This window comes from Lethenteron reissneri, chromosome 48, assembly GCF_015708825.2.
Source record: "Lethenteron reissneri isolate LAM-NWPU_2019-01 chromosome 48, ASM1570882v1, whole genome shotgun sequence".
In the NCBI taxonomy this organism is placed as follows: Eukaryota; Metazoa; Chordata; class Hyperoartia; order Petromyzontiformes; family Petromyzontidae; genus Lethenteron; species Lethenteron reissneri.
The window spans coordinates 1,180,159-1,201,190 of NC_083826.1; the positions used below are offsets into that span (position 1 = coordinate 1,180,159).

The following is a 21,032-nucleotide window of genomic DNA, read 5'->3' on the forward strand; positions in this document are numbered from 1 at the left end:
GCAACCGAGTTGGTATATTTTAATATTTTTCATCTAAATCTCTTGATACAGCACAAATATTTTTTTCCCGTAACATTTTGTAAAAAAGAAAAAAATTGGTATACTCTACACAAACATGGTATCCACATTGCACAAACATTATCAATCGGGAAGCGTAACAAATAACATAAAAACCTCATGACGCATCGTCCACGTGTGACCTGGTGGGCTGGGCCACGTGCCGAGCACCACTGCGGGGGGCATCGCGACGAGCTTGAGGTGGCCCAACTCGTAAGGCCACGCTGGGGACCACGCGTGGCTGCGCCTACCGCCGTTGCCAAGTTCTGTCAGCCGCCTCTGATATGTTCGACTTTGAGCGATGTGGTTTTTTGTTTGTTTTGCACGCGAATAGATGTGCCAACATTCAGGTCGAACTGCCTTATGCACAGGATGCTGGAGCCTTCGCTTTCGAATTTTCGTCAACAGTCAGAATCAGTGTTTTCAAACGACATGGGTACATTTCTACAGGCTACATTTCGGGACCAGGCATCGTTCACAGTACCAACCCGTTCAGCTTTAGTTAAACCGGTTGCGATCGATTGTATTCCACTGCTGATGGCATTTTTTGTTTAAACGGCACAGTCATGCGCGTCAATATTTCAAATTCTGTTGGTAAAGTACAAGTCGCATGCTCGCAGAACGCCCCCTTCTTGCACTGGCACAGCCGAGCCGAGCGGGCGTGGAACCCTCACGGTATGAAACTCTCGCCTCGCAAGACACCGGAATGAGGCTGTTGGCCAGACAGGTCCATGACCTTGGGGTTATCATCATTTTCATCTTTACTCTGCACCAGAGTCGGTACACATGAACGAGTCGATGCCGACTGTCAGGCTGCAACGAACATGCGATGTCAGCTGCGCAGCTCGGGTTCTGCGGTGGAAAAACAACCGGGGCGCTCCCCCCGAAGCCGCACCGGGCTAGCTTCGGCACCGCCCCGGCACGGATCGGTTGTGCAGTGGAAAAAAGAGGTGTTCGAAAAAACAAAAATCTTGTATTGTGCATGACATTTTCCATCCGGCAACCCATAGTGGGCTCGCATAGCTTCAACACATTTTAAAAATTCACACGTGACACAGTTCTTCAAAGTATGCAGTTTCTAGTTCAAGTTTACAGCTTGTAAGCATGTTTCCACTGTGTGTGAAAAAATCTGATGGGTCTGTACATTTGTCAAGACAGTTCCATCGACAGAAATAAAACATCGTGAGCACCAGCAGTTAACAAATCACCGATAAATCGGGAAATGTGTTTGAATCGGTGAACGTGGAATTAAATATTTGCGTGTGCACCCAAGCATTCATGCTATGGCTTGAGTTCCGATTAGGCCTGTCAATGCCATACAGCAAATTGTCAGCGACATTATATCGGGTTCTCGCTTGCTACAGGCCGCTTGTTTAAACTGCACCAGTTGCGGACGCGAGGCAATTTATTGAAACGAGGACACGGTTCGTATTGAAGAATGCAGTTGCCCACGACCCAATGCATGCCGGCGCATCGATTAGTTAAAAGGACAACCCAAATACAATCACACAATGTGTTGCAGAGACATGCCTGGGTCACCTGGCCGATACAAGTGTTTTCAGTGAGAACAAATTTACTGTTGTGGAATGCAATCGCAGGATATGTGGGTATCGCAACATTTTAGTTCGTGATATCACCGCGGTAAAAAAACAATATTTTACCGTGGGAAATATCGTAGCACCACCAACACAATGACACCGCAGTGTTTTGAACACATTGACAAAGCTGGTGCTTAACGAAAGCCAAAAACGTTCAAAGCGTCTCTGCTTTTCATGCACCTTCAAGTAGAACGTCTTGAGCGATGGAACTAAACGTCACGATGGGTCGTGCAATGTGGATCTCTGTAAAAGCCGGGTCCGCAACTGAGCAAATAATCAGCTGCGCAAATCGGGCGCATGCAACCGATTCGCTTGCACGTGGATGCCTCCGCAACCGGTTGCACGAGCTGGTGCTGCTCACCGTAGAGACGCAGACGCTTCTCAAGCAACGATCTGTCAAGCGATTTGCAGCGGCGCATTTCATCACCGTGGGGCACATTTGCTAACTATGATTGGCTCTTATAATCCCGATGGGTGGGGTGGGGGGGGATGAAGGTCACCAGGAGAGGGTAAGGGCGATGCTCACAAGGGTCCTGGCCAGACACATTAGCCACGCCCGGCCACGCCCTGTGTTTGCGCAACTACTCGCTCAAGATGTGGACAAAGCAGCTACAGAGGCGATGATTTAAGTTGCACGATTTCAAGAGCGATCTGAACACTTTGTAAACGGCTCTGTCTGGAAACTGTCGCAGGTCGTCAAACATTCAAACCACAAGCAGTATACCGTCATATGGAACGTCATTAGCTTTTCCCCGTCACAGAAACACATATATGCTTTGGGTTGTCCCTTATAAGCAAGTGTTGAATTTCAAGATATCAGATTCAAGTTGTCAATTAAAGTCAAGTTTGTATGGAGCAATACGTTGCCATGTATTGTTGCCACTTATAGCACCCACATTGTGTGCAATCGTTCACGGCTGCTGTTGAGTTGTAATTCTCGACAGGGTAACCGCGTTCAAATTGCTGCTGCGTTATTAGCTTAGCTTCCACGCTGCACCAATGCGCATAGCAGTGAGAATTTTTTCCAACTATAACACGTGGCGTCGGATTCATTAATGCAATTGGACGAACGTCACCGAGAGATATAAGATGAGCACATTTTTTTGAACCGTCACCATTGTTGCATTGCATTAATTGCACGCCCTAATTTGACTGCGTTATGGTAAAAGAACGCAAGAAAGGAAAACAAACACGTAAATATATTTATATATTTGTTACAACTTACAACACTGTTAATGGCTCATAATGTAATATACATCGAAATTCACTATTCTGCCATTAACTTAAATTTATCTATCCTAAGGAATCCCACAATTCACAGAAGCCAGGCGTTCAGCACAGCAGAGGTCAAGCAGCGCCTGTGCAGTGCCCATCCAAGGCCCCCCCCCCCCCCCCCCGGAGGCTCCTGGAAGGGCCCTCTCATTGATTCATTCACAACTACACGCAGGGCCCTCTCTTGTGCGAGGCCTGGGAGTTTTGTTTGTACCCTTTTGTACCCCCCCAAACCCACCTACCCCCCCCCTCCCATCTTACAAACATTTGATTAAAGTGAGAATATTGGCACCGCAGCGCAGTGTGGAGGAGTGCGTGCAAGTCACCTTTTGCATTTATAAAGAAAAGTTTGTTACAGGGGGGAGGGAGGGGGGGGACGTTACAGCATTTAGTTACGCGCCGGTGTGGTGGATTCCGAGCGATTTCTCATGCAAATGACTTACGCGAAGGTATGTTTCACCACCTCAATGAATCAAGGCACATTGCAGTCCATCGGTCTCCATGGGGCATTTCTCTACCCACGTTTTGCAGTAGCGTTTTGTTGAAGCAGCCTAAACCCTCGCCTGGATCGGCTTTCTTATTCTCATCAGTCAGCATGGCATGGGCTCGTTGAATGCCCGCGCAAGCAAATTCTGCTGAAAAATATCGGTTCGGGAGGCCCCGTAAGGCTGATGGACGGATACGTAATTTGACTTGGTGAAGGAGACCCTGTTTGTGTATCCCTTGGCAGAGCCACACGTGACCCGGGCTCTCTCCTCCTTGCCGACTGCGCTCCAGTGATGGACTGATTGATGGAGGCACAATTCTTGCTGCGTAGCGATCTAAACTCTTTGGTTCTTTAGGTAAAGTCACGTAGGTAGAAATAAAATAATATAAGATACAATAAAACAAATCACGACGTTTCGATCGCAACACAAGCAATCGTAATCAGGTGGGAACACCACAGCAAGAAAAAAAATATTTACTTAAAGAACCAAAGAGTATGGATTCCTGCAGTCACGAAAGCTTCAAATCAAGTTTAGCGATCTAAAGTTACAACATTTCTGGCCACTCAAGCACCATCTCCTCCCACAGGGCGAATGGTCTCTCATGTTCACCTCCACTCGCTGAATACGCCCCCACAACCACGATGCTAGCCCCACCCACGACTCGTGAAGCTCCGCCCTCTACTCAGGTAGCCCCTCCCACTACTCCGGCAGCCCCTCCCATGAGCTGAGTATGAAACTGGAACATTTTGAATCGATGACAAAATTTACGAATTTTTCCCCGTGAGCTGCTGGGGGGGGGGGGAGTCACTGAGCCTGTGGCCATGCCACGTGGGCCCAGCGCCGCCATCGATATTGGCCTGCTCACCCACTGGTCACGGAAACCGAGGCATCTTTCAGAACGCTCGTGAAAGGAGGCTGGCCAAATATCCCAATGTAGGACGGCAGAGCTCGGGAAATTGTTGGCGCCGGTCCTGGCCGTCCTGCCGCTCGTCTGTGGATTCCTGGCGCAGAGCTTTGATCTGGCACTTTGCACGAATGACGCCGCTGTTAACCCCCCCCCCCCCAATGTAAACCATTATCCGAGAGCCAGTGGATAAGGGGTGGAGGGGGGGGGGGCTTCGGTTATTGCACCTGGAATTGTGGGTACTCCCATCGTGTCGACCAATGCAGCACACATCCGCCTACAGTGCATCATTCGTCAGTTTCACAGCACCAGTTGTCGAGCGCCAACGAGCATGACGATGCTGGCTCCGGACGATATCCGACAACTTTCCAAGGGCTTTAGAGAGAGAAGACAAAAAAAGGGAACGGTTTTTTTTGTCGATGTGCACAGAAATGAAAATTATTCTAAACTAAAATTTTTAGGGGGGATGGAGGGGGTGGGTGGGTGGCCCCAGCGACGAGGGGGTTCGTGGACACCTTCCCGGCATGCCGCCTCGTGCCTCACGGGGCAAGCAGAATTGCTCCGTGGCGGCGTCGTTCAACAACAAAAATCGGAGAAGCTGGCAGCGGTTGTCCTAATCGTAGCCTCGTAGAAATGTGGAATTGTCACCCACGGACCCAGGTGCCTTGGGCGGGAGATAAGCACCGCCCATCAGTGGTCATCCGAGCCCAGACGTCACGCTGACCTTTGAACCGATATCATTGGCCGAGCAATGTGACGAGCAACGGCGTCGTTGGGGTCTCGTGATTTCGTGGGAACGCCACCGGAACGGGATTACGGGTTCACCGTGGCACAGTTCTGCTCCGAGTCACCCGTGAAGACGTCTCACGAGGTGCCTCTTGCCTTCAAGTGACCGCGCTCTTAAAGCACCAGACGCGACCTTTCCACACGCTGCAAATCCCTACGCATCAACTCGCTACGCTCGAGAACCCGGTTTAATCACAAAGTCAGGTCTATGTTAGGCTATGGGTCTCCATGCAAGTCTATGGGTCTCTATGTGAGTCTATGGGTCTCTAATCGAGTCTATGGGTCTCTAATCAAGTCTATGGGTCTCTATGTGAGTCTATGGGTCTCCATGTAAGTCTATGGGTCTCTAATCGAGTCTATGGGTCTCTATGTGAGGCTATGGTTCTCTATGCGAGCCTATGGGTCTCTATGCGAGTCTATGAGTCTCTATGTGAGTTTATGAGTCTCTATGTGACTGGTGAGTGGGCTGAGACATCAACTCGCTACTCTTGAGAACGCAATGAAATCACAAACTCAGGTCTGTGTGAGGCTTTGCGTAATTCTCACATCAACCAGTTTAAAATTTTCAAATGTATGTATAGCAATGGCCAATGACTAATTTTCACGTAAATAATTCACGTTTAAATGTATAATATCAAACGATGGTTTTTAAATGATGTGTTTAGCAGAATATATGTCAACGTGTTATAATAATATTTATCCAAGAGAATGCCCATTAAGATCCACCCTCTCTGTTGCAGGGCAGAAACTGGAGTCATCATCATTATCATCATCATCATCATCGCGTGTGTGTAATTATCTGTACAAAACAATAATTATAATGTACGGCGCTTTGTCGATCCACTGCTAGATGCAGGCCTTACCCCCATGCCTGTAACGGCCATGGGAGTTGTTTGACCATACTTCCCCACGCTGGTCAATGCGCGTTGTTTGAAGGGGTTGACCCAGGACCAGTTTTAAAATTGCTCGCCACTGATGTTAGCCGTGGCCGGGAATGGAATGCCGGTCGCTGAGGTGTGCAAACCACCACTGCTCCGTGGCTATGTGTGCAAGTGGTAAATGCGCAGTGTTTGTACCAGTCGTTGGTTAGCCACGAGTGGTTCGTTACCTCTGAAATACCGGCCGTTGCTATAGTAATGTGGAATTCACCACTAAAGTCGAAAGACCACAATTATATTAGCACCACCAATGTACTCATTCACCTATGGGGACAATGTTCTATCAATCCCACTATCGATGATTCTGTACCGACTGCAGAGAGTAAATACATGTTCATCATATAGCGCGTGCACGTTGTGTTATCACGTGGTCTGCAGATACTACTGTATGCACGGGACATTGGCTGGTGAAATGGCTCAGTGGTGCCGCCTTCACCGCTTGTTGCAGGCCGCCCTGGTTAACAATGCAGGCGCATTGACCGTAATATTCGCGCCGCCTGCTGCGCTGCAGTGGAGTTCAAGATCCCGTTACGCTCTCCGAACAGAGTAGCACATTGCGTGCCCGCGACGTGCTCAGGAAATGTGACAATTTGAAAATGTACCAGCAGATTGCCCAATTGGGATTACACATAGCAGCATCTCCCTCCTACTGGCAGACTGATGTAGAGCGACAGCTGCCACTGGGAGTGACCTCGGCTCGACCCCCATAGCAGCGTCTGCCTCCTACTGGCAGACCGATGTAGAGGGAGGGACGGTACTCAAACCGCCCCCACGACTGGACACCACCGCGGGCTGAGTGTGCGCCAATCACAGCAGCAGCAGCAGCGACGGCGGGGATGGTGGCGCCTCCCTTCGCAACGATCGCCTCGCGCGCTATTGGAATGGTGGCGAAGACAACATTTGGGGCAAACGATTCCGTTTGCTTTTGACGGGAGGGGGAGGAGGAGGTGGAGGAGGTGTGGTTTGTTTGGAAAGGAGCGCTGGCATCCGTCCGAGGCCGACACCGAGGGCGATGCGCCTACGCGGCGCCACCCGGCGCACTGCGCGCGCTTACACGTTCTTGTTTTTGCACGACCGGCAGCAGGCTGTTCGGTAGTACCAGTGGCCGCACAGCTTCACTTTGATCACGAGGACACAGTTCGCCGTCGGCTTGTCTTGACACCGGTCGTCTGTCCGCAAATAAACACACGCGCGCGCACGCACGAGGGTTACCCCATTCGTCGACGTGAGGACAATATGCAATCGCGTTATCTTTACGCGGCGCAGCAAAAGTGTGGACTCGTCATCTGCCCCTTCTCTGTGGGATAATACTGCAACCCTCACGTGCATGAGCTTCCTCCCACACGCATACACACCCATTCTTTGGTTGAAAACCCTTTAATATTTCCCATTCCGATGGGAAAGGACGTACCTGCACGTCATCAGTTTTTCTTCTGATTCTGTTCCGATGACATACGTGTACGTCGAATAACTCTATCGGCCTGGAGACGTGCCGAGGCTCCCACAATGCCGTGTGGGACGGCGTGCGGCGCAGTCTGGCGCCAGCTATCGTAGAGTGCGGTCGTGTCGCTACAGTTCTCTGCGGTGAGTAACAACGTCTTTAAAAACAACGGCGCTACTACGCCTCTCTAAATCATATTAACGCTGAGCAACTTTCGCACTTCGAGATTCGGGGGTGAACGGGACACCCCACCGTGCGACTTGCAGGTGTCTCGAGAATGGGAAAGGGTTCATATTTATTAGACGACCGCAGCGCTTGAGCGATGGTTAGTAGCGGCGGCGTCCCGCGTGGCCGCGACCTTCACGCATTGTCTGTGCTTCCTCGGCGACCGTGCACAGGCGGTGATGACGACGAAAACGACATCAAAATAAACAAGCGTCACGCGGTGGTAGACGTCACGTCGTCCCGACTTGGCATGTCTAATTCCGAAGACGGATCCAAATCGCTACGTTTGGTCGCGAGAATCTTTTCGTCGGGTGGGAAAACGGAACAGCTGGAAACACCGAATGTGTGGCCCACGGCCCGAGCAGCCTCTGTGAGGAACGGCTGGAAGACGTTATCCACCTCGCCAGGCGGTGGTGGGTCTGCACGTGGCCTGCGATGCAGCGCGTTGGAGGTGGGGAGGGTTGGAGGGTCACCGCGAAAATGTTGTGTCAACCGCTTCTCGTGGCCGTCGAGGTGCTAGAAACTTGCCATGGTTCTGGAAAAATCTCCCGATGATACCGGCTGATGTACTTACTGGCGAAACGTCCAACACGCCGGTGGGCTGAAGTAGTAAGCTACATGGCGTGTTTTGTTTACGTGACGAACCTTACTAATTGGCTGTGCCGTGTGGTGGTGGTGAATTAACGACACATTTATATTCACGCGATCTAAGCCAAAAAGTTTCAGCCGTTCTCTCTCCGTGAGAGCGAGCGAATAATACCAGGCGACGTCGCGTTTACGGGGTGACATTGTCGTGACGACATCATCGTCGTTATTGTGAAGACGGTGGGGGGGGGGGGCAGGGAGAACTAAACACAACAACCGAGGGAATAGAGGGGAAGGGTCAGCGGTGCTCACCCGGGGCCTCGGTGGGGCAGGCCTGCAGCTCGCAGTTCTGCTTGGTGCTGGGGCGGCTCAGCGCGTCGCAGCCCTGGCCCAGCTCGTCGCCCTGGTAGCACTTGGCCTCACGCACGCGGATGCCCGTGCCACACGTCTTGCTGCACTGCACACACACGCACACACGCCGCTATCAACGATCACCGCTACTATTATAAGGCGTGTATTCTTGTAGCCGGGTAAGGTCCGCTGAGCTGTGCGGCAGCTCTTTTTATCGAACGTGGCCATCGCGAATGACAGCGTGGCGAAGCGGGCTTCATCGCGGCGGGAATGTCTGGCGGCCAAATGCTCTAAACGCCGGAAGATGTTGATTATAAATGTGTAAAGAGAAAAAAAACGGAGGACCCGGGAACAAAATCCACGTGACCACGGGGGAGACACGTAAACTCCAAATACACAGCAGGTGTCAGGGTCGGGATCGAACCCACGACCTCCTGTAGACCAGGCGAGGTAGTTAACATCTCCACGCCACCGCGGCGCCGCACGCCGCACTCCACGCCAACGACAATGGCCGCCATTCAGCATTAAGTGTCGGTGACATCGCCGCGGCGCTTGGGCCAGGCTAGGTGCGCCTTTAAAACAGGAAAAGTGTCAAAGGCTCGCTGGCAGGCGGTCAGGAGATAGATCCAGATACCATGGGTTGACTGAGATGACCGGCAGATGCACCAGCTGAGCCCCCTAGTGTGCGAACTTGCTGCGTTTTAGCCGCCCGGTGCTCCGCTCATTGTTGTGAGCGTCGCCCCTCTGCTCTCCGCTGTTGCTGGAGGGCGACTGCCTCCAATAGCCTAGGAGCATCCTTCACGAGCCTCCTCCAAAAAAGGTCTATCTTGGCACCGCTGGTACCCATCATCAGCAAATCTACTCAGTCCACATCCACCTGTACCGCATCAGCTCCATTTCTTCTCTAACTCGTGTCGTGCCCGCTTAACCCCCTCTATCCAGCAAAACAAGTGCTCCATGGACATGCAGTGGCTGGGCATACGGCCTACGTGATCCAGGCAATGCGGCCTCGCCTGGCAATGAACCTCACCGATAAATTGTGTCCAGATCTGTCAAGAATCTGCGAGCTAACACAATCCAGCCTGGTTAAACCCAGGATGGATCGGAGGCAGGCCAGCCTGTGAATGTATCAAACCAGGGCAGATGTTCCTTTAGAGGGGTCCTCGTTTCACAAGCGAAGAGAAGGCAGGGAATAATTGTGGCTTAGATGACATGGAGCTTTGCGTGGAGCGACAGGCCAGGTAGCTTCCACGCAACGTGGAAGCCACGCGAACACCCACACACACACACTCGCACCCGTCTGCCACACTCCCCGCGTGTCACCGTGCAGCGGTCAGCACACTGCACGACAAACCCAGTGACCCAAATTTAATTCCTGCTCACGGCCAACATGATTGACGAATATTTGAACGGGTCTTGGGCCTCCACTAGGTAGGCTCAGCCTTAAATAAGTACCCGTGCAGTGTGTAAACATTAGCACTGGGGAGACAAAGGCGGCTGGGCGTGGTGCTCACCACCTACCCCCTGGTGTGCCATGTCTCACATTTGCCTCCACCAAAACCTCTACGATGCAAATAATCCCACTCACCACGCCGCCCACTACAGCGTGCAACCTCTACAACACAACAAGCACGCCGCACGCCGCGTACCCGGGCAGCGGTGGGCCCTGCGGTACACAAAGCCTGACTGGAGGTGCAGTGCACGTCCCCTCGCTCTCTATGGACAGCGCGGTGAACTTCTTTCGCACAGTACATAGCCAAACGTGCAGAGGAAGGACAACAAACTAAACACAAAAAGCAGTTCTAAAGAAATTAGTTTTCAATCGAGATTTAAAAGTGCGTAGCTCCAGCGGTTTCCTCATATCGGAAGGAAGAGCGTTCCAGACGGCCGCAGAAGCGCATCTGAAAGCGCCGTGCGATGCGGCGACCGTCTCCGTTCGACGGCGTAGCCACAAAGCCGCTGCTGCTGCCGCTGTGGCGATGACCGGTCGCTCTCTCTCTCGCTCGCTCGCGCGCCTCTGACCTGTGACCAGGCAGTAGTGAACCACTTGGAGCACGGCCGCTGGAAGCAGGAGGCCTCCTCCTGGGGCCGAGTGCCGGCGTCGCACTCGGGCGGCGGGAACTCGCGCAGCGCCGAGTTCACGGTGCCGGCACAGATCACGCGGCGCGTCTTCTTGCCCCGCCCGCACGTCGCGTTGCACTGGCGACGACAACGGTGATGACAATGGTGACGGTCACGGCGAGAATGATAGTAACGATGAAAACAACGACGACGACGATGAAATCTGTAAATGTTATAACATCGGTGGTTCTTCAATTGGCGGGTCGTATTGGGGGTCGGTGAACCAAGTGGGAATATCCTGAGAGGTGTGGCTCCCACAGAGCGCAATCAACCAACTGGCACAAAGCATTAATGAAAGAAACAGTGGGTGAAATTTTCTCCGTTAAATATTCGTAATATACCGATTTTCGGGGTCCCAGGACAGGGTGATTGGTTGCTTGTACGGTCATCATGAGCAGGCTACGAGGACAGGTAGCCGGATAGACGGACAGACGAACGGATGAACTAACTGAAACAGACGGGCCAGATAAATGTATTGACACGCAGAAGGATGGACGGACGGGCGGATGTGATGGACAAACAGACAGACAGCCGGGTTCATAATTGTGCTGATGCCGTGGAAGAGCCGGATGGATCGGCATGCGGACAGACAGTTGATGGATGAACGGACATACAGACAGACGGACAGACGCACGACAGGAGGAGGGAGGGGGTGCGGACCGACCTCCTCCCAGTCCTGCGCCAGCCAGCTGGGAGGGCAGTTGGTGCCGCACGGGTGCACGGCGAGCGGCTTGGAGGCAGGCGTCGCACTGCGAGTCCCCCAGCACGCTGCCTTCCGCGCTGCGACACGTCACGTAGCGGCGCACGGTGCCCTCCCCGCACGGCCCCGAGCACTGAGGGGGGGGGGGGGGGTGAGCGCAGGGTCAGCCACGACACCCGCCCCCCCGCTCAATTTGCACGTGCGTGGGTTGATTACTTCCTCCGCGTAGCCAACCGGGCACGGTGCGATGTGGTGGTGCGTGGTGTAGTGGTACGTGATGTGGTGGCGGTACGTGGTGTGGTGGCGTGGTGGTGTGGTGGTGTGGTGGTGTGGTGGTGCGTGGTGTGGTGCGTGGTGTGGTGTAGCGGTGTGGCGGTGTGGTGGTGTGGTGGTGCGTGGTGTGGTGGGGTGGTGGTGTGGCAGTGCGTGGTGTAGTGGTGTGGTGGTGCGTGGTGTGGTGGTGTGGTGGTGTGGCAGTGCGTGGTGTAGTGGTGTGGTGGTGGTGGTGTGGTGCGTGGTGTGGTGGTGTGGCAGTGCGTGGTGTATTGGTGTGGTAGTGGTGTGGTGCGTGGTGTGGTGGTGTGGCGGTACGTAGGTGTGGTGCGTGGTGTGGCGGGTGCGTGGTGTAGTGCGGTGGAGCGGCTCACCGGAGCCCACTCGGACGTGCTCCAGCGGCGGTCGCACGGAGTCCCCGTGCAGTCGCGCGCCGCCGCGGGGCGCGACGCCGCGTCGCACAGCCGCTCGTCCGCCGAGCAGCGAACCTCCCGGCGCATCTCCCCCTCGTCACCGCAGCGCGCCGAGCACTGATCGCACGCACGGCACAGCACACATGGTACACGTGGCACGCACAGTACACACGGCACACACAGGATAAGCGAATTACATAGCATCCCATATCAACGTCTTTTGAAAGGGCCGCCCTGCAGCGGCGGCTGTCCCTGTGTGGCGCAGCACGTGGTCCGCAAGCTGCCGTTCGTCTCCCAGCCAGGGGGAGAGGGGGGGGTTGACGTTTCCTGCTGTGCGTTTCCCCAACTCAGGACTTTGCAGTGTAAATGTTTTCTTTACCTGGCAAGTTTGGACCATGTTGCTGGCACGCGTGAGTTTTTGATTTTTCTAAAAAAAAATTAATGTACTATTTTTTTAACTTTTATTTTATTATTTTCTATCTACGTGACTTTACCGAAAGAACCAAAGAATATGACGCTTCTATCGCGAAGCTACCGCCAAGCCAACGGCGATGTTGCGTTCACTTTCGAGACGCCACGCGGCAATAACCGGGACGGCCTGCGGGATTCGAACCGCGCGAAAACCTCTGCAAACGAGCGGCAAGAGCGCTGCCGCTGGCGTCACGGTGGTGAGATGTTAACTACCTCGCTCGGTACACAGGAGGTCGGCGGTTCGATCCCATACCTGTCAACCCCTTATCAGTGCCCTACCTTATTACAGACCAACTCAGACCGCATTGGTCACCCCGTGCCCATTATAAATCTCAACGTTCATCCTACAAAGTCCCGTCACAAGGGAGAAACAAAAACAGACAAAAACATTCGACCCGTATTCAAACGGCTGTACGCCGCATGGACCCGAAAACTCAATTCTCCCGCACAAGAATCAGGGAACAACCGCGCACGGGCTGACAGCCGTGCGACGGCGACCCCGCCGAGTCCGCGCATCCGAGCCGCCCGCACCTCGGACCACTCGGACGTCTCCCACTGGGGGCCGCAGCCGGAGGAGCGGCAGGCCTTGCGCTCCGCGGGCCGCGGCAGTTCGGCCGCCTCGCACAGCTCCTCGTAAGCGGAGCTGTCGAAGCCCGGCGCCAGCATGCGCCAGCAGCGCACCGAGCGGAACTGCACCCCCTCGCCGCACGAGCGCGAGCACTCGCTCCAGCGGCTGTGCTCCCACCTGTGGGGGAGGGGGAGGGGGGGGAGGGGAGGGGGAGGGAGGGGAGGGGGGGTTTCAGGCGGCGGGCTGGGGGGGACCTCTTGGCGAAGGAAGCGATCGCAGGTGGAGCGCGGGGGAAATAAAGCAGCGCGGGGGAGGAGGGAAGGGGGGGAGGGAGGGAAGGGAGAGGATAGAGGGGGGAGGGAGACGAGGGAGGAAGGGGGAGGGAGGGGGTAGGAGGAAGAGGGGGGAGGGAGGACGGGAGGGAGGGGGTAGGAGGAAGAGGGGGGAGGGAGGACGGGAGGGAGGGGGTAGGAGGAAGAGGGGGGAGGGAGAGGGGGGGAAGGAGGAGGAGGGAGGAAGGAGGGAGGGAGGGGGAGGGAAAGGGGGGGGGGGGAAGGGAGGGGGAGGGAGAGGGGGGGAGCTCTGCTTGCCTTGGTTGACACTCACGTCCGGCGCAGAACTCGCGCGTGGGCTCGGGCCGCGTGACCGCGTCGCAGTACGACTCGTCCACCTCCGCGCCGTCGTAGCGGATGCAGACGGCGTACGACGTCGAGATGCCTGAAGGAGCACGCGCACACAAGACAAAGATCCCCCCTGTAGCCTTAACAGACTGTGGGGGAAAGTGCTGTTAGTGAGCACCTATGAAGGCCGGAACGGCACACGAGGGGGTGGGTGGCCAGCACCACGCCGGACCGCCTTTGTCTCCCCAGTGGCGATATTTACACACCCAACCAGGTACTTATTGGAGGCTGAGTCGACCTAGGGGAGGCCCAGGACCGATTCAGATAATCGTCACCGGTGGTGGCCGAGAGCGGGAATCGATCTCGGATCGGGCTCACCTCTACACTACCGCTCCCCACTCACACACACACAGACACACAGACAAATACACACACACAGACACACAGACAAACACACACACACGCATATGCACAAAGACTTCTCTTTTCTATGACATGACGAAATCTTGAACCTCCACCGTGAAGCGGACGGCGCGAATCTTACGGACAATCCGCCCGCAGCAATGACCAGAGCGGCCTGCCAGATATCAACCGCGTGTCCAGCCAGCGCTTCAGCCATTAGGCTGCACGGAGGCACCGCGGTAATGCTCGTGCCTCACAGCAAGAAAGCGCCCGGGTTCGATTCCGGAGTTGGGCTTCTTTCTGCGCGTAGTCTGTACACTCTCCCCATCGTTCTGCGTGTGTGCTACCTCCGGGTGCTCTGGTTTCCTCCCACAGCTAGCAGATAACCCCCCCCCCCCCCCCACATACAATGTAACCGGTATTGGTGAAAAACAACATCCCAATGCGGACAAAAAACTACACCGCAAATTACTCAATTGGGACCGCACGCAGCGGCCAGCAACGTGCCCCCTCCCCCGTCGCGCCACCCCCGACTGCGAAAACCTTGCCGGCACCCCCGAGAACAGAGAGTCGTGAGCGAGGATCTCACGGGGCCACCGGGCGTCACCTGTGGTGCACGTGGAGCTGCAGGGAGCGTAGGCCGAGACTTTCCAGCGGTACATGTCAGCCAGGCTGATGTCGTGCTCCACCGCGCCCAGCTCGTACTCGTTGCTGTCGCACAAAGACAAAGATAGCCGCACAATAACAAAAGCGGAGGGTTTAGGTTTTGGGTGAGATCGCGTGAATGTAAATGTGTGCGTCGTTAAACCCGCCACCACCACCCGACACGGCCTATCAAGTAAAGGTTGTGTCCTGTAAATAAAACGTGCCAAGTGGTTACGAGTTTTTATTTTTCGATTTAAAGCTTTCGTGACTGCAGGGATTCATATTATTGGTTCTTTCGGTAAAGTCACGTAGACGGGGAATAACAATAAATAAATACAAAACTTTTCTTTTATTATTTCCCTTCTACGTGACTTTACTGAAAGAACCAAGAATATGGTTACTCGTTGACAACACCGGTTGCGTTTTGGAAAGTGAACCCACCACAAAATTTGCAATGCAAGTTGCCGTGACGTTCTACATGTCATTGCAACCAGCATCATCAGGCAACAGCCAGAATTGTGGAGAAATCCCCCTCCTGTTTTGGTCTTAAATAGAGGGGTGCACGGGACGTCATCACCTGTGAGCCAATCAGGAGCGAAGACCAGAGGGGGTTGGGAGGGGGTAATGTAGCCATATAAATAATTACAGTGGTTGTCCGTTATTAGTTGGGTTATTCATAGTTAATCAACATTGTTAATCAACATTGTACATTACCAACAAATATTACTTCCTGTGTAGCCTTCTATCGACTGTCGGGGCAAGCGCTGTTTGCGAGTAGCACCGATGAAGGCTGGCACGGCACACGATGGGGGATGGTGGATGGTCAACACCACGCCCGGCTACCTTGGTCTCCCCATTGTGTGAATTGGTGAAGAGTCAAACGGGTGAGTTAGTCAAGAAATGAATGAGTGAGTGAATGAAACAAACGTGTGAATGAATGAGTGAATAATTAAACAAGTGAGTGTGTATGTGAATGATTATATAGGTGAATGAAAAGTGAAACGGAGAAATACATGAGTGAATAATTAAACAGATGAGTTAGTTAATGAATGAGTTATTGAATTGGTGAATGACGAAACGGGTGAATGATTGCAATGACTCAACAGGTGATGGAACGAGTGAACGACTAAACAGGTGAAGGCATGACTGAATTTCCTAAACAGGCGACTGAGTGGAAAGATAAAACATAGCTTCGTTTTATGTGTAAATTTTAAAGTGACTTGTTTACCTCTCCTTTACTTAGCACTCCTATCGTGTTGTTGTGTTGTTTGTTGTTGTACCGTTCTGACGCGCCCCGACTGGACATCTGTGAAAAAAAGCTTTACAGCTCATCGGATTCCTCCTCCAGTCTAAATAAAGATTATGATTCTGAGTGAATGGGCGAGCGGGCGGGCGAGCGAGCGAGCGGGGCGAGCGGGCGAGCGGGCGGGCGGGCGAGCGGGCGAGCGGGCGGGCGAGCGGGCGAGCGGGCGAGCGAGCGGGCATCAGATCACTTCTCACACTTCGGACTCGGAGGCCTCGGCTGGCCGCTGGGGAGGCCGCTGGGGTCGTGACGGGCGACCCCCTGCTCTGTCGAGGCTGCGGTTGGCGTTGCCGGAGGACATCAGCGTGAGGGCGTTGGGGCCCCATCCTCCTCCGTCGGCCCGCTCGAGGCCCAGCGCCCTCGTCCCGTTCCTCAGCTCCGAGCCGCGGCCCCCAGCGGCGAGCGAGGAGAGAGGCCGACTCCTGCGCACTGCACGGAGACACGCGGGCCACGCGGGGCCTTGTCGCACGCTGCTGGGGCGAGCGCTGCGAGCGCTGCCGAGATGTTGACTACCTCGCCTGGGAGGCAGGAGGTCGTGGGTTCGATCCCGACCCTGACGCCTGCTGCTCTATATTTGGAGTTTGCGTGTCTCCCCCCCCTTGCCGGTGTGGATTTTCTCCGGGTCCTCCGGTTTTTCCCTCCACATTTAAAATCAACGTTCACGCGTTGAGAGTATTTTGGCTGCTATAAGTTCCCACGTGATGATAAGCCAGTTCGTTGGGCGAGCATTTGTGGCCATGTCGTTTCCGAATAAAGAGCTGTATAGCTCAGTGGGTCGTACCTGGTAACATAAACATTAAAATAAACATTGTTATTAGTTTATTTTAAGGCGTGGGGCCCACTTTTCTAGACCACCACGCTGTGCCCGTTTGGCCCAGCCACACAGGTGAGCACGGCTGTATACGTACGGTGAAAAAGAAGTTCAGCATTCGCACGTGAAGGACATCGATGACGATCCGTCGTCAACTCAATCGCCCGGTCGCTAGCCACTGGCTAATCATCGCTGTCCCCGGGACTATCCCCGTTGGCCAGGTGGGACAGCCACTTGATGGTGCGTTCGAGCGGCAAGCGCCGGGTTGGCTGGGGGGATTCAATGGGGATTATGGCAGGGGTTCGGTTCCACGTCGCAACGTCTGAAGGAGGTGGGTCGGGGTGGGGGGGGTTGTGAGAAGACGTCAGGGATGGGAGAGAGGAGCTTCGGGCTCACGTTGAAGACCTCCCCACGAAGTAGGCGGCTTGTTGGGGGGCGAGCCGCTGTGACGGAGACGTGAGCGCGTGTGCCGGACTCTCCCACGCGGCCCGAGGGAAGCCGCTCGCATGCGTCTATGTGGGACTTCTTTTGCACCGTATGTGGCCACCCGTGCTCATGGGGGTTGCAGGAGGGGGGGGGAAGGACAACTACGCAGCGGGTGGCCACGTGAGTCCGACAACATCAGCGGCGTCGCGGCGCCAACTGGCGGTGCCGTTGCCAGGCCACGTCGGGCGCACCGTGACCTTTGGCAGGTCACGGGGCGCAGCTGCGCTCCCCCACTGCGCCAGGAGGGCGGCACGACGCCGGCGCGTACAAATCTACACACCCACCGCTCGCGCCACTCCGCGGCGGTGAAGTCACCGGGGGACGTGTTGCCAGCCTGGGCACGCGTTGAGGCCACGACAGGTGCTGAAGGCTCACTGGCAGGAGGTCACGGGACAGCTCCAGGTGCTGTTGGCTAAATGAGTGAGACGACTGGCAGATGGACCACCTGCGCTCCGCACTACTCCGCACTATGCCATGACAACAAGACAAAGACCCCCTGTGTAGCCTGAACACACCGCTGAGGCAAGTGCTGTCAGCGAGCACCGATGACGGCCGGGAAACAGCACATTAGCGGGTGGGTGGCCAGCACCACGCCCGGCCGCCTTTGTCTCCCTGGTGGCAATGTTTACACATCGTACCAGGTATTCGTTTGAGGTTGAGTCGACCTAGAGGAGGTCCAGGACCAGTTCAGAAATTTGTCTTGAGCGGGAATCAAACTCGGGTCGGCGGGCTCTATAGCGCAGCTTGCTAACCACTCGCTCACCTACTCACTCACCCACCCACTCACCAACTCACTCACCCACTCACCCACTCATTCACCAACTCACTCACCCACTCATTCACCAACTCACTCACCCACTCACTTACCCACTCACTCACCCACTCACCCACTCACTCACTCACTCACCCACCCACCCACTCACTCACTCAGTCACCCACCCACTCACTCGCTCACCCACTCGCTCACCCAACTCACCGGATACGAAGAGTGCCCTGGCGGCCCCGAGCACCGAGCCGTTGGCCACGACGTTGGAGCCGCCCCCCCCCGCCCCCCGCGAGGCGAAGGCCAGCGACGCGTTGGCCGTGAGCGGCTCGGGGAGGGGGGCGGCCGAGGCGCGCGCCGCCGGCCCCCCCCGGGACGCCGCCGCGGTGCCCCCCCCCACGGAGTGGGCGGCCGTGGCGGCGGCGGCAGCGGCGGCGCGGCGCTCGCCGATGTCGTTGCCGCTGGGCGGGGGTCGCTCGCGCGCCACCACGAAGTTGTCCACCAGGAGGTGCACAGCGCCGCCCGCTCCTCGCTCCAGGGACACCTCCTGGGCGGCGGGCATGCGGGACAATGACAACGACGGTGATGGTGGTGATGGTGGTGATGGTGATGATGATGGTGGTGATGATGGTGGTGGTGGTGATGGTGGTGATGACGGTGATGATGATGATGATGGTGGTGATGATGGTGGTGGTGGTGATGGTGGTGATGACGGTGATGATGATGGTGATGATGATGATGGTGGTGGTGATGGTGGTGATGATGGTGATGATGGTATCAACTTGGAATGGCACCGCCGCCGTCGAGCAGTGCCGTTCGCTCTCAGAGACAGAGACAGACAGAAATAGAGAGGCGGGGCGAGAGGCACCAGCAGGAGGCACCAGACAGGCAGCAGCAGGAGCAGCAGCAGCAGCAGGAGCAGCAGCAGGAGCAGCAGGAGCATCAGCAGGAGCAGCAGCAGGAGCAGCAGCAGGAGCAACAGCAGCAGCAGGAGCAGCAGCAGCAGGAGCAACAGCAGCAGCAGCAGGAGCAGCAGCAGCAGTAGGAGCCCGGTGGTGAGCCGCTGCTGCTGCTGCTGCTGCCAGCTGGTCTCTTTTATTTTACCAGGTTTAGCGCTGCTGAGCTCCGTAGCTCTTTTTCAGAAGCGACCTGGCCACAAATGACAGCTCAACGAAGTGGCTTGTCACGTGGTAATGTATAGCAGCCACATACTCTGAACGCGTGTTTATAATTGTGGAGGGAAAAACCGGAGGCCCCGGAGAAAACTCCTCTCGACCACGAGGAGAGAGAGAGAGGCACGCAGACTCCACACACACAGAGCGGCAGGCGTCACCGTGGGGATGGGACCCACGACCTCGCCACCGCACCCCATCAGCACCCCACCACCCCATCAGCACCCCATCACCACCACCCCACCACCACCACCACCCCACCACCACCACCACCACCACCACCACCACCACCACCACCACCACCACCACCCCACCACCACCACCACCACCCCACCACCACCACCCCACCACCACCACCACCCCACCACCACCACCACCACCACCCCACCACCACCACCCCACCACCACCACCACCCCACCACCACCACCCCACCACCACCACCACCACCACCACCCCACCACCACCACCACCACCCCACCACCACCACCACCCCACCACCACCACCACCACCACCCACCACCACCACCACCCCACCACCACCACCACCACCACCACCACCACCACCACCACCCCACCACCACCACCCCACCACCACCACCACCCCACCACCACCACCACCACCCCACCACCACCACCCCACCACCACCACCACCACCCCACCACCACCACCACCCCACCACCACCACCACCACCCCACCACCACCACCACCACCACCACCACCACCACCACCACCACCCCACCACCACCACCCCACCACCACCACCACCACCACCACCACCACCACCACCACCACCACCACCACCACCACCACCACCACCACCACCACCACCACCACCACCACCACCACCCCACCACCACCACCCCATCAGCACCACCACCACCACCCCACCACCACCCCCCCACCACCACCCCCCATCAGCACCCCCCACCAGCACCCACCTCCGGCACGTGGGAGTCGTCCACGTCGTTGTCGGCGTCGCGCAGCTGCAGGAACTGCGGCCGCTCGGGCAGCGACGGCGTCGCCTTGGTGATGGGCACGCGCGGCACCGTGAACTCGTACGTCACGTACTGCATGCGCCCGTTCTCGTTCAGCAGCTGCGGGAGGGAGAGACAGAGGCGGCGATGACGAAGACGACGATGACGACGGTGATGACGACGACGACGATGATGATGACGGTGATGACGACTGCGATGACGACGGTGATGACGATGACGAAGATGATGACGACGGCGATGACGAAGACGATGACGACGACGATGACGACGGTGATGACGACGACGACGGCGAAGATGACGACGATGACGATGGCGACGATGAAGATGACGATGACGACGATGACGAAGACGACGATGAAGATGACGATGACGGCGGCGATGACGACGGCGACGCGCTCCACCTCGACGCTGCCCGACATCGCCGCCTCCTCACTCGCTCGCTCGCTTGATGGACTTATTTGCTCGGTGAGTCCCGGATCATCGCTGGGCCTGACTGGGAGACCGAATCGAGCTGGAGACCTCGACGTTGAAGCTCAGCACGTCCTCGGCAACTGCGACCTTTGCTATTCGCAATGAAGGTTGTTGTTGTGTTAGATCGCGTGAACATGAATGTTGTCGTTCACCCAACACCACCCCATCGG

General features: G+C 55.9%; 1 protein-coding gene across 1 annotated transcript in view; it reads right to left on the reverse strand.

Moving 5' to 3' along the window:
- Positions 1–880: 880 nt before the first annotated feature.
- ADAMTSL2 (ADAMTS like 2) overlaps positions 881–21,032 on the reverse strand; it is a 45,182-nt gene continuing 25,030 nt past the window's right edge. The window contains 12 exon segments of the mRNA XM_061571742.1: positions 881–7,212; positions 8,607–8,751; positions 10,668–10,844; positions 11,431–11,505; positions 11,507–11,599; positions 12,114–12,269; positions 13,155–13,368; positions 13,782–13,908; positions 14,821–14,924; positions 16,359–16,590; positions 18,435–18,768; positions 20,335–20,490. Of these exon segments, the coding sequence (XP_061427726.1) occupies positions 7,094–7,212; positions 8,607–8,751; positions 10,668–10,844; positions 11,431–11,505; positions 11,507–11,599; positions 12,114–12,269; positions 13,155–13,368; positions 13,782–13,908; positions 14,821–14,924; positions 16,359–16,590; positions 18,435–18,768; positions 20,335–20,490 (1,932 nt within the window). The 3' untranslated portion in view covers positions 881–7,093.